Here is a 16837-nt window from a genome sequence, read left to right on the forward strand (position 1 = left end):
ACCAAAGCCTATTTAAGTCATTATAACATGTTATTAGTTATTTCCCAGAAAAAGTACAATAAACAGCAGAATTTTCCAAATTCCAAATTAAGGAATTATTTCCTTAATTCCTTAGGGGAAGGGACCAAATAACATATAACTGAGCTTTTCAATAACCAAATTCATTTTGGTAACATGACATTTTATCCCCAAACTTACTTTTTCAAATCAAATTAGAAATCATTTACTGTAAAAACCTTTTATGGCTGAAGTAACAATATTTTCCAAGTATACTGCATTTAGACTTCAAAAAGGTTTTTGCATACTATCATCCTGATGCTGTTGTATTTACCCTGACGACAAATAAAAGACCCTGAGGTTGAGAGAAGTGGAGTGAATTTTCCAGAATCACCCCGCTAGCGTGTCAGTGACAGAAGAAGGCGGGTCTTCAGATGGCTAATTCTGCTCTTTTCCCACCCCTCCCACCCTGCTTGTTACATACTAAAGCACCTCCCTCAGCAATGTACCAAGTACTACCCACCCTACTGCCAAGACTCTAAAATTTAAGACTGACATCTAATGGCAAGTTCAGATCCCTACGAAGAGGAGCGTGACAGACTTCTATCTCACTGTCACTGAAATTCTTCTTAGATGAGAAAGATGTACTAATGGGGGTGATGGGGGAGGGGGGGGGAGGTGGCTTCCCAATTAGGATACAATCATCTTGGATTCCCACGAGACCAGTATCCTGTCATTCTGCAAGGTTTGCAATCTACCAAATGATAGGAGTCGAAAATATGTGAACACCAAAATTGGCTATGTTTTTTTTTTTACTACAATTGCAAAGAAAAAAAATGTTCGTCATGGTGCTTCTAGCCGCTCTTTTGTAAACTGGAAACATGTACTCTAGTCAATGACCGAATGAATCAATGCACAGCGGATCAGCAGCCCTCTCCCTTCCTCATAACCACTTCCCATTTCAACACTCCTCCCCATTCTGCCACGATCGGTCACGATAGCCTACTGCCTCTTCCCGTCATTCTACTATTTACATTCTAGTAAAATCTACCTCTCCAACTCCCTTCAATTCTCAACACTGTCCTTGTAAGGTTCACATCAGGCCGCCTCATCTACTCGCTTCAAACCATCAGGGACTTGAAAAAGAAAATTAATTGCAGCCTCACACACCGGGATGAAAGCTCACCTTTCATTTGGGTCCCAAGTTTTACACAGAGACAAGCAGGGCACCACCAGGGAGCAGTGTGTTGCCTACTTTTAGCATGTACTTGAAGTAATTTTCAGCTTAAGGAATTTGACACAACAGAGATACAGCAAAATAGAGCTGTGGAGTTAAGTTACAATCATTTCTTTAGAGGACTTTAATGCCATTTTGCTTTAAGGAAAAGGGGAAGAAGTGGCTTCTATCTCCAGTTAAATATCGTGGGAATAATCAGCAAGGAGGCAAAAAGAATCCCAAGGCTCATTTTCACTTAGCCTCGTTGTGCTGTAAGCTTCTTCTCTAACTTAAAGCAAATATCCTGGTATCTATTTCCATCGACCCAGCTTTCCGGATGACCTTGATTCTATTTCTTTCAGCCTCAGCTTCCCCCATCTGTAAAATGGGGAGAATGATGTTTTTGACAAGGGTACCTGAAATACGTCATTAAACAGTACCCATAAAACATCCTGAGGTCATGAGATGAAAGGGTATAGAAAACAAAAAGGAAAAAGGGAAAGGCAATGGTATGCATTGTGGTAAGAAGATTTATAAGACTAGAACTCACTGGAAAATTTTACCAAAGAAAGAAGCTATTTTTAAAGATCCTTTAAAAGCACATTTACAGCTGAACGTTCAAGGCTGTTTATCCACGAAATAAGTACATCAGAGCCAGCAGCGGACTTACCTTCACAAGACCTGTAACAGAAACTCATTTTCTTTCAAGTTGAAGAGAAACACTTTCATTCTTTAGCTCAAAACCAGCTCGAACTCATTCAACAGGCATCAGCATAAGGGAATTAGTAAAGACAGGGAGGGACAGAGTACCCTGTCCTTAATTCCGCCTCAGGGCCAAAGAGCCCTCTGGCACCCCAAGCTGTCCATACCTGCTGCGTGAGGAGGCTGATGTGAGTGGATGGAGAATACTGCCTTGCTGCCTGCTTCTCAGCTAGCCGCTGAAGTTCAGCCGAAACCATATGTTGGCTGTACCGTCTGCTGTACGAAGGGCCATCTTCTCCCTCCTTCTGTGTTTTGGCTACTCCTGAATGCTGCTTGTTTGGATGGCATGAACCTGCTATAAAAGAGAAAAGTTTTCTCTCACTTAGGAAAATAGCCCTGAAAAACTTACCGTATTTGCCGGCGTATAAGACGATTTTTTGCCGCTGAAAAATATGCCTCCAAGTGGGGGGTCGTCTTATACGCCAGGTACACTTCAGATAGACTGCCCATAGTGCTTGCCCCGTGCCATAGTGGCCTCCCGATGCCCGCCCACTTCATTCCACATACCGTTCAGGCATCAGCAGCGCTGCTGGGTGTATGCTCGGCTGTTATGCGATTTTGCTGTTATGCGATTTTACCACACTCGCAAAATCGCACACAGCCGACCATATAACAAACTCTGTATTTTGAGTGGAAATGTTAGGGGGTCGTCTTATACGCCGAGTCGTCTTATACGCCGGCAAATACGGTAGGATGGTGACAGAGAAATATCAGCTGACAGGTGCTTTACCGAATCCTAAGGATCTCTGACAACCTAAGGAGTAATAAACTATCTTCTGATGCTAAAAACTAAAATCCTTACTATACCCTAAAAAGTCTTCCTATTGCCAAACTGCTACATGCATTTGTTAATGTGTTTTTGCTTATTATGAGAGTTTCACAAAGAAGAATTTTCACCCTGAGTAGTGAAAAATAACCAATCCTAGAATTTACTAATCTTGAACAAAAAAATGTAGCCTTGAAACTCATTATAATTCTTATTTTTTCTGGTTATGTGACTGTACTTGTCAGTAGTCTAAGATCCACTGTCAAATCACCCACAATCCTTCTAATATCACAGAGTTCTATTATTTTTGAGCACTGAAATTCTGTCAAAAAGAAATTATTTAATATAAAATCAAGGTTCAGGGGTGATCAAATAGCTCAGTTGGTTAAAGCAACGTGTTGATTGAACCAAAGTTGCCAGTTCAATCCCCACATGGGCCACTGAGCTGCACCCTCCTTAAAAGAGTCAACTATGCCATTGTAGCATGAATGCAATGTGTAATCAATGACCATGGTTGTTCCCAATAAAGTTTAAAAAATTAAAGTTCATATTTTTTCTATGATAATCACACATCCTATTGAAAAAAGTTAAAATACCCAGAAGAATAGAAACAGTATAATGTGTTTCCTTTCTGTCTTATGAATGCTTCTATAACTGTGATCATTCTGTATATACAATTTGGTGACCATGCTTTAAAAATTATAACTTTTCCATGTTTACTTTTATGTAACACATACAAAATATTACTTACAACAAATATATGTTATAAAGCATTTTATAATAACACCTGTGAGCTTATTACCCAACTCAAGAATCACATTACCAATTAATGTGCATCAACCCACGTGTTCCCCCATCTCTTATCTCCCGTTATCACTCACTCCCTTTCTTTTTAAAAATATAGTTTTATGTGTTTATGTGTGTATTTGTGTGTATGCATAAACAAAATACTAGTTAATTTTGCTTGTTTCTGAGCTCTGTAAAAGTGATATCTTACTGTATGTAGCAGCTTCCTGGGACTTGATTTTGTGATTCAATACCATACTACCAAGATTCATCCTTTCTAAGCAGAACTGAAATTTACTAACTTTATCTGCTGCTTGGCATTCCATTTTGCAAATACACTACAACTTATTTTTTCCCATGAATGGACATTTTGGTCACTTCAAGTTTATTGCTATTCTAAACAGTACAGCCACAAATGCTCTCGCATACATCTCCTGGTGTCCATGTGGGAGGACTTCTCGTGTGTAAATCCCTAGGAGTGGGATTGTTAGGTCATAGGGTAAGTTGAGTCTTCAATTTATGTGCTAATACCAAAGTGGTATTTTTTATGCTCCCACAAACCAAATATGGAGTTCCTACTGATCCACATCCCTTTCCAACACTTAGTTTTGTCAAGCATCTTAATTCTCCCCTAAGAGGGTATCAAATCTCACTGTAGTCTTCACTTACACTCATCTGATTAATAATGACATTGAGTGAGCATCTGTAACTCTTTTCTAGTATCACTGGTCATGTTTCTATTGGGTTCTTTTTTTCTCGATTTATAGGCATTTTGCTTATGTTTTTACTTTTGCCTCTTATTAGAAGATCTTAAAGATAGTCTCCTTTATATTATTCTAGAAGTTTGAAGTTTTGCATCTGAAACCGATTTTATATGTAGTGTGAGGCAGGGATCTACGTTCATGTTTCCTGGATGTTGCACCATTTATTGAGAAACCCATTCTTTTCCACTGTCTACAATGCCAGCTCTGTCATATATCCAAGTTCCACCTGTGTGATTGTTTCTAACTTTCTATTCTGTTCCACTGGTCAACTGGTCTGTACCTTGGCCAATATTACACTGTCATAATTATCCTATCTTTGTATTAAGGCTTAATAAGGTGCTCCTCTACCTTATTTTTCTTCTTTAGTAGGTTTTCACAATTTTTGGCCTTTTGCCTTTTCATTATCATTTTAGGATAGGCTTGTCAAGTACAACATGAAAACTGTTGAGATTTTGATTGGAATTGTATTGACAGTAGATGCCACAGACTACTGACAAGTACAGTCACAGAGATCAATTCGATGACAACTGAAACATTTATGATACTGAGTCTTCCTATCCACGCACATAGTCCATTTATTTGTTTATATAGGTTTTTTCTAATGTCTCTCACCAAAGTCTTATAAAATTTTCTTATAAAAGTCTTTCCTAAATTGATCCACAGATAGCTTATCCATGGGTAAAATAATAAATCACAACAAACATTTTTTAACTGACTAGCTTCTTCTGCTCCCTATGCTTCTGTGGGAAAGTATGAAAAAGGTTAAAAAAAAGTTTTGATGATAACACAGGGTACTGAAGACAGTGACATTACAGAAAATTTTTCTCACACGGGAGAAAAAAGTTCAAATCACAACATTATCATTATCATTACTACTGACTTTAGAAGATTAAATCATAAGAATCACCCAGAATTAGCATAGACACACATGCACATATTCATATTTACAACTTATTGAAGTGAACCTTTTAATATATCTGATTCAAGCTGCGTGTTATAATATCCATTTCACTTGAAATCAGATACTGATTAAGAAACAGATTGGCTATTTACAAAACGTAGCTTAGGTGTAACTCACCATAATATGGATATTACTAAAGTCTTTAAAAACTTGACCAATTTTAAGACACTCCCCAATCTACAGATTAAACATAATCCCAATTAAAATCCCATCTGCCTATTTTTGCAAAAATTGACATGCTGATCCTAAAGTACATATGAAAATTCAAGAAACCCAAAATAGCCTAAACAATATAAAAAAAGAACAAAATTAGAAGAATCACCTTTGGTGTTTTCAAAATTTACTACAATGCTATATAGTAATTAAGATAATGTGGTGCGGACATAAGGGCAGACATAGAGATCAGTGGAATAGAATTGAGAATCCAGAAATAAACCCTCACATTTATGATAAAATGACTTTTGACAAGAGTGCCAAGATAATTCAACAGGGAAATAACACTCTTTCAAATAATGGTGCTGGGACAACAGAATATCCACAGGCAAATAAATAAATGAATAAATGAATGAATAAATAAAGTTAGACCATCATACAACACCATACACAAAAATTAACTCGAAATGGATAAAAGATCTACATGTATACTATAAAACTCTTGGAGAAAACATATATAAATCTTTGTGACCTTGGGTACACAGTATTTTTTTCATATATACCAAAACACAAGAAAAGAAAAAACAGATAAATTAGACTTCATCAAAATTTAAAACTTTTGTGCTTCAAGAAAATGAAAAGACAACCAACAGAATAGAATGGGAGAAAATACTGGGTTGTCAGAAAAGTCATGACGTATTTTTGTCTCTGTTTTTCAAAGGTCATTTATTTATATAAAGAAAAAAGATCAATCAATGATATACTGCCTGTTTTGTTCGATAACCTTATGCCATCTTTCAGTGAGCTTCATAATTCCTCGTTCATAGAAGGATCTGTCTTTATTTGCAAAAAACTGAACAAGGTGCTGATTTACAGCCTCATCTGAATTGAACGTTATACCACCCAAGGAGTTTTGAAGACAGCGAAACAAGTGGAAGTCTGACGGCACAAGGTCAGGTGAGTATGGTGGGTGTGGCAACACATCCCATCCAAGCTCCAATCATTTTTGACAGGTGATCAAACTTGTGTGTGGTCTCGTGTTGTCGCGATGGAACACAACTCCTTTACAATTAACAAGCTCTAGATGTTTCTGAATGATGGATTCGTTCAAACTGTCCAATTGCCGACAATACACATTTAAAATGATTGTTTGGTTCCTTGGTAAGAGCTCAAAAAACACGACACCTTTAACATCCCACCAAACTGAGAGCATAACCTTCCTCTGATGAATGTCTGCTTTCGATGTCATTTGAGGTAAATCATCACGTTGGGACCAAGACCGTTTGCACACCACATTGTTGTGAACAATCCACTTCTCATCACCAGTTATCAGTCGCTTTGAAAAGGATCATTTTCCTCACGTTTAATGAGCATATTGCAGATGTTTATACGTGCCGTCAAATGAACTTCTTTGAATTCATGCGGAACCCAAATATCGAGCTTGTTTATGTATCCCAGCTTCTTCAGGTGGTTGTGAACGCTTGAATGATGGATGTTCAATGTTTCTACTATCTCTTGTGTTGTGTTATGTGGGTTTGACGCGATCAATGCCTTTATTTTGTGGTCATCAACCTTGGTGGGCCTCCCTGACCGAGGAGCATCACTGAGATCAAAATCACCAGCACGGAATTTCATGAAGCATCGATGGCACTGACATTCTTGTAGAGCATTGTCACCATAAACTTTATGCAACTTTTCACAAGCTTGATGTACATTCTTCCCTTTATGGAAGTAAAACAGTAAAATATGGCAAAATGCAGTTTGGTCTTCCATCTTCAACTTGTTGTAAAATCTCCAAAACTCAACCAAATCGCTCAAGTTTTTTTTTTAGAATGAAGCTAGAACTGTCAGCTGTCTAATGACATAGCAATAACAATGATGCGAATGACTCTAGTACCTCCAAAAACTAGTGCCATCTGTCACAAACATGCATCATGACTTTTCCGACAACACAATATTTCTAAATCATGTATCTGACAAGGGACTTGTATCCAGAATATATAAAGAACACTTATAACTCAACAATAAAAAGATAAATATCCCAATTTAAAAATGGACAAAGTGTTTATAAACATTTACTCCAAGAAGACATACAGATGACCAACAAGCACATGCAAAATGCTCAACATCGTTAGTCATTAGGGAAATGCGAATGATAACCACAAAAATGAGACACTACTTCAGACCCACCAGGATGAATAAAATAAAAAAGTCAGACAATAATAAGTGTTGACAAGGATATGGAAAACTTTGAACCTTCATACACTGCTAGTGGTAAAATAGTATAGTCACTTTGGAAAACAGTTTGGAAGTTTCTTAAAAAGAGGAAATATAAATTTAGCATATGACCTAGCAATTCTACTCCTAGGTATACACCCAAGAGAAATGAAAACATAGGTACACACAAAAATTGTACATGAGTGTTCACAGCAGCATTATTCATAGTAGCCAAAAAGTGAAAATAACCCAAGTATCTATCAACTGATAAATGGATAATCAAAATGTGCTACATCCATCCAATGGAGTATTATACATCCATAAAAAGGAATAAGTACTGATACATGCTACAACATGGATGAACCATGAAAACATTATGGTAAGTGAAAGAAGCCATTTACAAAAGACTACCAATTATATGATTTTACTTACATGAAATGTCCAGAATAGACAAATTATTATAGAGACAGAAAGAGATTAGTGGTTGCCAAAGGCTAGTGGGAGGAGAAAACGGACAGTGACTTTTAAAAGGTATGGGGTTCCTTTTGGGAAAATGAAAATGCTCTAAAATAAAATAGTAGTGTGTCATAACTCTGGGAATATACTAAAAACCACTGAATTATATATCTTAAAGGGGTGAATTTTATGGTAGGTGAATTATATGTCAATAAAGCTGTTATTAAAAAATTGGGGGGAAAATCTTGACTGATAATATGGGTCTACTTCATTTAAAATTAGATACCCTATTTTAAGAATTCTTTGGTTATGTATTCAGGTCACACCTGACTTTCAATACACTGAAAAATAAAACAGTACTAATTTGATGTCAGAAATAACTTTTTCAATCAGAAAGAATGCATATAGCACACTCATCGGTCTATGATTATCTACGATGGGAAATCTCTTGACTAGACTGTAAAATGCTAGTAAATAGAAGGCTTGTCTTATCCGTTTCTTTATCCCCAGCACCTAAAAGAAGTCCTGCTTTATTTTGTATCGATGAATGGATGCTAGTGGACCAAACGCAAGACTTTTCCTTAGTCACATCAGAACAATGCAGAGTGTGTCCCTTTACTTTTCAAAAGAAAATGCGAATGGGAGAGATGACATTCCGTTTTCACTGGGGATGGGAAAGGGCTGGCATTTCAGGCTGCTTTTCATTTTCTCACTCACCTGCCTTTGCTGAAGAGGGACGAGACAGTTTCTGGCTATAGATGTGCGCAGCACTTTGGAAAGAGGAAAAGGGGCCAGTGGTGTAACTGCCTGATCGACAGCGTGGCGGGCCAGCGGGGCTTGGTATATTCTGGGTCCCAGGATGTAAAGAGGGAGCAGCACTGTCATGGACTGTGCTCAGTAAAACCGCTGGCTGGTGAGGCATGCTGGGGATGGCTGGAGGAAACTGAGGTAAAGAATGGTGGCCAGGCCCTGGTGAGAGCTCAGAGGGGGTGATTATAGATGACAAATGGGTGTTGGGAATTTTCTGCAGAAGAGTAGCAGCAGGACCAGAAAGAGAAGTAGAGGAAGAATTGGTATAGACTAATTTAGCCTCTTTTTCTGCTGAAGTGGTAAATCCTAGTAAAACAAAAACAAACAAAACAAAACAAAAACAGATCATTGTAAGAAAAACTGACATATACTCTAGAACACACGAAGTAAACATTTTTAAACATCAAAATAATCTTATCATGAAACAGAAATCATGAAAAATACAGACTTTAACGAGGATCCATCATGAACATAATGAATTTGCCTACAGAGACACCTGGCAACAGAAATCGTTTCTTTTTAGTCCTTTCTAAAAGCTGGAGTTGGGACTACCTCCATCTGCCAGAGCAGGAGTTTTACAAAGGTTAGGGCATCAGGACCAAGTTTCCGGCAGTGACAGCTAACTCCTTTCTCTCTGCTTTTCACCCTTCTAAAAAAGTGCTCAGAATTTCTAAACATTAAAGTGAGAAATTCCTTGAAAGGAAAACAGGTGATCAGTAGAACAGAGGAAATTCTAAGGGAAAAGGAAGAACAAAGAAAAGGAGCATCTTTGTGGCAATGTCTCATGCTCTAGAATCATTTAATATCTGATGACTTTCTTGTTTGTTTTAGAGATTTATCAGAGAGCAGCAAATCTATGTAGTTCGAAGTCACTCACGAGATAATTTATCAGAGTGGATTTCTGTTGCCTGTTGCTGTTTGGGCTGCTTTATCTTCACTTCTTCCATCGTCTCAGGGTGATCTACAATAAAAAATAAATACTGACCTTAGGCTCTCCTACAAGTCAAATGCTAGGGCATCACTCTGCACATAATTTTGTTTCCAAAATATAACATAACCAGTAACCAATTCTAGGAACCATTGCTTATCTCACTACACTTTTCTAAGGGTGGCCACACCCACTGCCCCATTGAGTGGACAACCAACCAAATAATTCTCAACTATCCTCAACCCCAACTCCAGCTAACTGAACTAGGGAAAGATACTTAAAGCCAGGGTAGCCATCCATGCACTGCCAACAAGCCTGGAAAAGAAAGTAAGTAAGGGCAGTCAGATGCCTCTGCCAAGAATTCAGACTAGGGAAACAAGAGACCAAGCTGACTGGTGGTACCCACTGAAGCAAAGAAGTCATAATACAAATGGAGCAGGGCAACTACCAAAAGATAGAGCAGCCCCAATATTTTTTGGCACGACACCTAGATACTACACCAGCTCTTCAATGCCTTGGTTTTAGTTAAGTTGAGTGAGTTTACTTGAAATAGGTTGACCAATATATTCAATAACAAAATCACTCTAAAAAAAATCTATATTCTAACAAATTAGTTTTCTTCTACAATAGAATTCTGAAACAGGGCAGCCAGAACTAATCATATACTTAGGAAATATTCCGAAATCTTTCTCAAAGGCTAGGCTCCTAGAAGAACTGAAGAAAGGCCATTTTACAGGTCATCTTTCAGAATGAAAGAATTAGGGCATATGAGTTATCTTCTCTCCATCACCACCAGCCATGGTCATACTGTCACACATCTGCGTGCTCATATTTGAAATAAATCCAGATACTATTTAATGTCATGATATTGGCCTTCCTATTGCCCCTCTACTTATTCTTGATAGGTATAGACAGATATAGATCTTGAGTAAAGGCAGTCTTTAACACATGAACCCCAGAATTTCCAAGGTACATGTTGTTAAGGCTTCCCCATTACCACTGGGGAAAAGTTATACCCTGAATGCCAATCTAGGTCCTCACCTACCTAGGTTCACACACTTTTCTCTACCCCAACCTCATTATAAGAACTCCTCAGTCTCGTGTCCCCAACACTTCCCCCAACCTTCTTCCTGTATTTACTCACCCAACTTTATCCACTAGACAATAAATGTTATAAGGCCAAGGACTATGACAGTCCTAGCAACTATCATATACCTAGTGACTATTGCAATACCTGATATGTAATGGGTGCTCAGTAAAAATGTGTAGAAGGGATGAATGAAAAGATGAATAAACAAGTTTCAGAACTTAGATAAGAAAGCTCTAGAAGAGAGCTGGACTCAGAAGTTCTAGTAATACAGTAATTCAATCATACAGTGACCTAAACAGGCTTTTGTGGACTTGCCTTTGAACCTAAACAGTTTTTAAAACATTAACATTGTTTTTTGGGAAAACTCACATTTTAAATGACCAATTCCCCTGGCCATTTCCACATTTGACTGTGGCAACCTTAAGAGCAGGGAAAAAGTCTCCGTCCTTGAATCTACTGATAAAATTAGTCTATTGGTTGCCTATGTCTTACATTTCCATATAAATTTTAAATGAATCTTACATTTAAAGCACAGAGCTTTGCTTATAACAGAATATCACTGCCATTTTTTGATCATATGATGTGAGCTAGATACTTGGGTCCACATCTATTCTCAAATCCACAATCACCGAGTTTCCCAGCACTGAGAACTTCCAGAAATATGTGGGGACATTCCAAGTAGTCACAATGACTGAAGGAAGCACATGGCATTGAGGGACATGCCACCAGGTATGGGACAGTTCCACACAACAAAGAACTCTCCCACCCCAAATGCCAATGGTGATGAGCTAGAGGAAGCAAAACGTTTAACAGAAGTGAGGTACCATGAGGAGAGGAGAAGAACAAAGGTTAACAGCGTAAGTTTTGAGTCAGGCAGACTAAGGTTCAAACTCCCCTGAGCAAGTTCCGCAGTCTCCTTCAGCTTCTGCTTTCTCATCTGTAAAGAAGTTCTATAATAGCACTTACTCCATACGGTTTTTGAAAGCAAAAAAATAAGATCATGTCCAGCAGATAGTAATATTGGCGCTCACTAAATGTCAGTTATTATTATTATTATTGTTATTTTATTTTTTTAATTGGGGAATTGGGGGAGGGGAACAGTGTTGGGGAATTGGGGAAGGGGAATAGCCAAGTTGTTGTCCTTCAATCTTAGTTGTAGAGTACGCAGCTAGCTCAGCTCCAAATCCAGTCGCCATCAGGCCACTCAGCTCAAGGTGCTGTGTTCAATCTTAGTTGCGGGTGGGCGTAGCTCACCATCTCATGCAGGAGTTGAACCGGAAACCTTGTTGCTAAGAGAGCAAGCTCTAACCACTGAGCCATTCAGCCACCTGTTGGCAGCTCAGCTCGGGTGCAGCTCACCGGCCCATGTGGGAATCGAACCAGCAACCTTATTGCTCAGAGCTTGCACTCTTAACCAACTGGGCCACTCGGCCAGCCAATGTCAGTTATTATTTACTTGTCCTGAAAAGCTCTCTGTTGTTAATTCTTAATTAAAACATTAGATCATGTCCCTCTTCTGCTTTTAGGGTGACAATGTAATGCGTCTTCACTCCCCACACCAACACTTGCAAAATTTCCCCACGTGGCGTCAACTAGTGCTTAGGCAACAAGCACATTATGCTTGGCTCTCTTCTGCATGTCGGATTCTTTCACTTGTTTCGTCTTATTTTTCATTAATAAACCAACATACTTACCACCCTTTGCCCTGCTATCAGAATAACTGTTGCTGTTTTTAGAACTTTTTGAGTGAGTCCCCAGGAAGACACTTGCAGACTTGTTTTTTTGGGTATAAAAAGTCAATACCTCCTCCAGTTCAGCCTCACTGAAATGAGAGAAAGTAAGGTCAGAACAGGAAGTTGTTCTGGAAAATCTTTCCACCGGGTTTTATTATGGAAATGGAGTTAGCTGGAGAAGAGGAAAATGAAAAGCACCAGCTGAAAACTCCCTAGTAATAGATGGTTAAACACAATGTAAGTAAAGCAATCTAAAAACTTAAAGAACGATAGGGTTTCATTCATTCCACAGTGAAGTTTCTAGTGCTGCACTGTCTATTATGGTATGTGACTATTTAAATGAATTAAAATGAAATACGCTTAAAGATTCCTCAGTAACACTAGCCACATTTCAAGTATTCAGTGGCTACAACACAGAAAATTCTATCGGACAGCCAAGTTCTAGGTCAGGGATTCACCAACTACGGGCTGTGGGCCAAGCCTGACCAGCAGCCTGTTTCTGTAGGGCTCCAAGCTAAGAACAGTTTTTCTATTTTTAAATAATATACTCTAAAGACTACACGTAGTCCACAGAGTCTGAAGCATTTATTATCGGGCCCTTTTCCGTGTGCCCACCCCACTCCTCAATAATTGAAGTATTACTACATTCACTAAAGGAGCCACCCGCCATTTTAATTGTCTTTGTCAATGATAAGGAGATGCACCAGTGTAACAGTGGACGAGTTCCCTAACCATCTGTACAATGAAGGAGACTGAACTAGACGGCCTGAGGTCCCTTCAAACACTGAAATTATATGCACTTTATGAAGAACATCCACAAAATGCAAAGTATAAGGAAATAGATGAGGGATACGTATTATGCATGGGTTTTGTAACATCTACAGCAACCTCTCAATGGCTTTTTACATTTGGTTCCTGGGGCCTAGCTATGTTCCAGATAAGCGGCCTTCGAATAAGCAAAATATTCCTGCATGATTACAAAGAACCTAGATCTGAAGTACACGCCGTAATGATGGCCTAGGAAATGGTGTCTACAAATCTCAGAGTGAACCCCAAGGTCTCCCAAGTAGCAAAGTGTCACAAGATAAGGACCTCAAGTTAACAGCTGAAGACCTAAAGCTGAGGCTGCACATAGGCGGCCACCTCTGCCTGCCTGTGCGTGTTTTCCTTGTCCCTTCACAGAATGCAGAAAGGGGAGGTTAAGGCTGGTCACATACGAGCCGCTTTACACTGCCTGCCTCATCCTCTGCCCACCTCATAGTTTGTTTCCCTTTCCAGTCCTGAAGGTGTTGGAAGTTACCAGCCCTGACAAACGCATCCACGTACCACCTAAATGTAATAAAAGAACTGACACTACCACTCATTTCCGATAATCAACATTTAATCCTCAATCAGGAGTAAATATGTTCCCATATACTTCATCTCCAAGTCTGTATCCAAGTTAATGGAATACATAATTCACTTTTAGTGTCCAGTTAGGGCTGGTAGGGAAATAAATGCACATCACTTTTTAAAAGGTGTTTTTTTATTTTCTTTTTTCATATTTTAGAGATTTCGAAGACCCCTAAGGGGAACTAGAAATTAATATTTTTACTTAAAAGTACAGCCATTTTCTGAACATAATCTAGTTTGCCTTTTTTCTTTTGTTTTTATAATGTTGACGTGAGGAACTGTTTCTTGCTTTGTTTCTATACCTGCTTTATCAATCATATTACTCAAGACCCAAGAATGTCAACAAAGTAACATCACACAATTACGAACTCCTAAAAAATGATATTATTTGTTTGCTGTGAGTTTAAGTACATGATACTGAAGCTATGGTTAGGTCTATACAAGGTATTAAACACGGATCAAACTATGTTGGTGACTGATATTCCACCACCCGATTTAACTTCACAAATTAACAAGAGTTGATTTTTCTACCTGGTTTTCTCTTCATTCTGATTTTGATGTTGAAGACTAATTAATGGGGTTATACAGATGGTTTATCCTTTATATTGGTGGTTTTGTACAAGTCTGTTTTAGAAAAAGGCCTTCCAGTATAAATCATACGAAATTTAAAACTGAATATCTTTGTCACCTCTTCCTTTGGAAACACATTGCAAATGGACAAAATGGCTTGCTGATTTGTATCAAGACAGAGAGTTGAATGCTGACATTTTTCAATCCCTAAAGGCTAACCCCAGGCATGAAGGACTTGTTCTATTTTATATAAATTAGGCATAACCCTCGCAGTGCTAAGAAACTGCCAATTCCTCAACCCACTCAATGTAGGCAAAATTTGGTCATCTCCCTGCATCAGTAGGTCAGGGTTAAATTCAGATCCAGTAAACACTAAAAGCTTCTAACTTCAACTTTCCAAAGGACTTTCTCAGCACCTCGAGTGCTGTGTACTTTGAAGGCCATCTAGAAACACAGCCCAGATACCCAGCAGCAGTGTTTGGATAACTGAAACCATGACAACAGCAACATAATTGGCTGAGATATGGAGAGGCCAAGCCTATGAAACTCCTTTTTTTTTTTTTTCCCTTCTAACAGTGATTTTACTCACATCCATATGTTAGAAACAAGGGAATATTGGGAATTCAATGGGGACATTACAGAAGATGGAATAAGACAGCTTTTATGAATTAAGAATATTTTCTACCTTGCATGTCTGATGAACTTCTGAAAGTTTTCTGCGTTCACCCCATCTTCCTCTTCTTCCTCAAGTTTCTTCTTCGATTTCTTTTCAGCCATTTGTTCTGTTTCCTACCCAGCCCCAACCCCCACAGAAAAACAACAAGATAAAACTGACTCCTGATAAATGCACACTTCATCATCTGGTTTCATGCCTTGGGTTCCTCTGCCCTTACAGTAAAGACATTTAATTCCTCATGTACTTTTGTCATTTGTAAATTTGATATATTGCTTTCGGCCATTATTTCATTAAATACTGTGGAATTTCCAAATAAAAGTTAGAATAAATGTAATTTTTTAATCATGTGTTTTACTCTCTACTTACACAGCCCACAGAGAAAAGAGCTTTTTATAGTAGCTGAGTAATGTCTGTGGTCATACCTGCAGCTTTAACAGTATGACAACAGAGATGCTGCATTTTGTTACAATTAGGCAGAGGAAGACACTCCTGCACCAGCATCCAAAATGAGTAATTCTTCACTTACATGAGACATCCAAAATTCTCAACAGATCTAGAATAAATTGTGGCTATATATTTGGTTGTATTAATATTCTACTAACCATTCCATGGCTTTTTAAAAAGTCATTTAAATTTCTAGGCCTCAGTTTTCCCTTCCTCAAATGACCATTTATTTTATAACCAAAAATTGATACTTCTAAAGCATTCTGAGACCCTTGGATAAAAGACGCTTTGCAAAACATTCTAGTCAAATACTATATTTCCTGGGTTTGGTTGTAAAATGATGTCACTGGTTAAAATGTCCTAGAGAACAAAGTGTAACTCTCTCAGGAAAGAAGATTGTCATTCCATTAAATCCACGGTTCAGATTTGTTCTCAAATAGTCCATTCACCACTGTGTACATGCACAATAACAACAATGCAAATTCACACAGCCTCAGGAGTCATCTCAAGTGCAATAGCGCTCCAAAGGAATATGCCTTTTGGTAAGAACTAACTATGGCCACTGGGTCTTCAGAACTGGTAAGCAGCTTTTCAGCCAAGCTGGGTTAAGGAGTGAGGTCCTGCTCCCCCTCACACACAGGGGATAATGAGGCTAGAAGAGGGAAGAAGGACCTCTCCACCCAGTAGGACACAGGCTTCTAGCCTGTTTCTGACAGCGTGTGGCAATCTAAAGCACAAAACCAATAGGTAATCACGTACCTTGTTGTACACAATGATAAAGTCACCCAGTTGATGGGCCAGGATTCGTCTGCGTTCCAGAAGTGCCAATCGTCGACTGGGTAACACCATCCTCAGCGAGTGCTGAAGGTTGCTGGATGCTCGCTTGAGGAAGCGAACCACTAGTTCCTATAAATTAAGTCATTGGGGGAAAAAAGACAGGGATTGTGCTAAACGACAGAAGACAAGCTATCAAGGGATTACACAACAGCGATGTGAGAAGAAGCATATTACACATTTCAGCAAGTAAGACCCAGAGCAAACATGTCAGGTATAAGAAGGCTATAGAAAGACAAAACAAAAGAAACTTATTCTCTGTCCTCAATAAACTATAAATCA

At 38.6% G+C, this 16837-nt stretch overlaps 1 protein-coding gene across 12 annotated transcripts in view; it reads right to left on the reverse strand.

The window, feature by feature from the left end:
- The window catches only part of TTLL5 (tubulin tyrosine ligase like 5), a 254786-nt gene that overhangs the window by 140193 nt on the left and 97756 nt on the right, over positions 1 to 16837 (reverse strand). For 7 of the 12 annotated variants that reach the window (XR_002123777.1, XM_019640358.1, XM_019640353.1 and 4 more), the window contains 6 exons: positions 16481 to 16627; positions 15287 to 15390; positions 12601 to 12728; positions 9766 to 9849; positions 8796 to 9194; positions 2083 to 2270 (listed from right to left, as the gene is read on the reverse strand). Coding sequence is in view for 11 of the 12 variants with exons in the window: in XM_019640358.1 (XP_019495903.1) it covers positions 2083 to 2270; positions 8796 to 9194; positions 9766 to 9849; positions 12601 to 12728; positions 15287 to 15390; positions 16481 to 16627 (1050 nt within the window). In the remaining variant the exon portion in view is untranslated. The remainder of the gene's footprint in view (positions 1 to 2082; positions 2271 to 8795; positions 9195 to 9765; positions 9850 to 12600; positions 12729 to 15286; positions 15391 to 16480; positions 16628 to 16837) is intronic. The other 5 variants (XM_019640361.1, XM_019640357.1, XM_019640351.1 and 2 more) reach the window with 3 other exon arrangements.

The sequence above is a fragment of the Hipposideros armiger genome, unplaced genomic scaffold (genome assembly GCF_001890085.2).
Source record: "Hipposideros armiger isolate ML-2016 unplaced genomic scaffold, ASM189008v1 scaffold_49, whole genome shotgun sequence".
Lineage (NCBI taxonomy): Eukaryota > Metazoa > Chordata > Mammalia > Chiroptera > Hipposideridae > Hipposideros > Hipposideros armiger.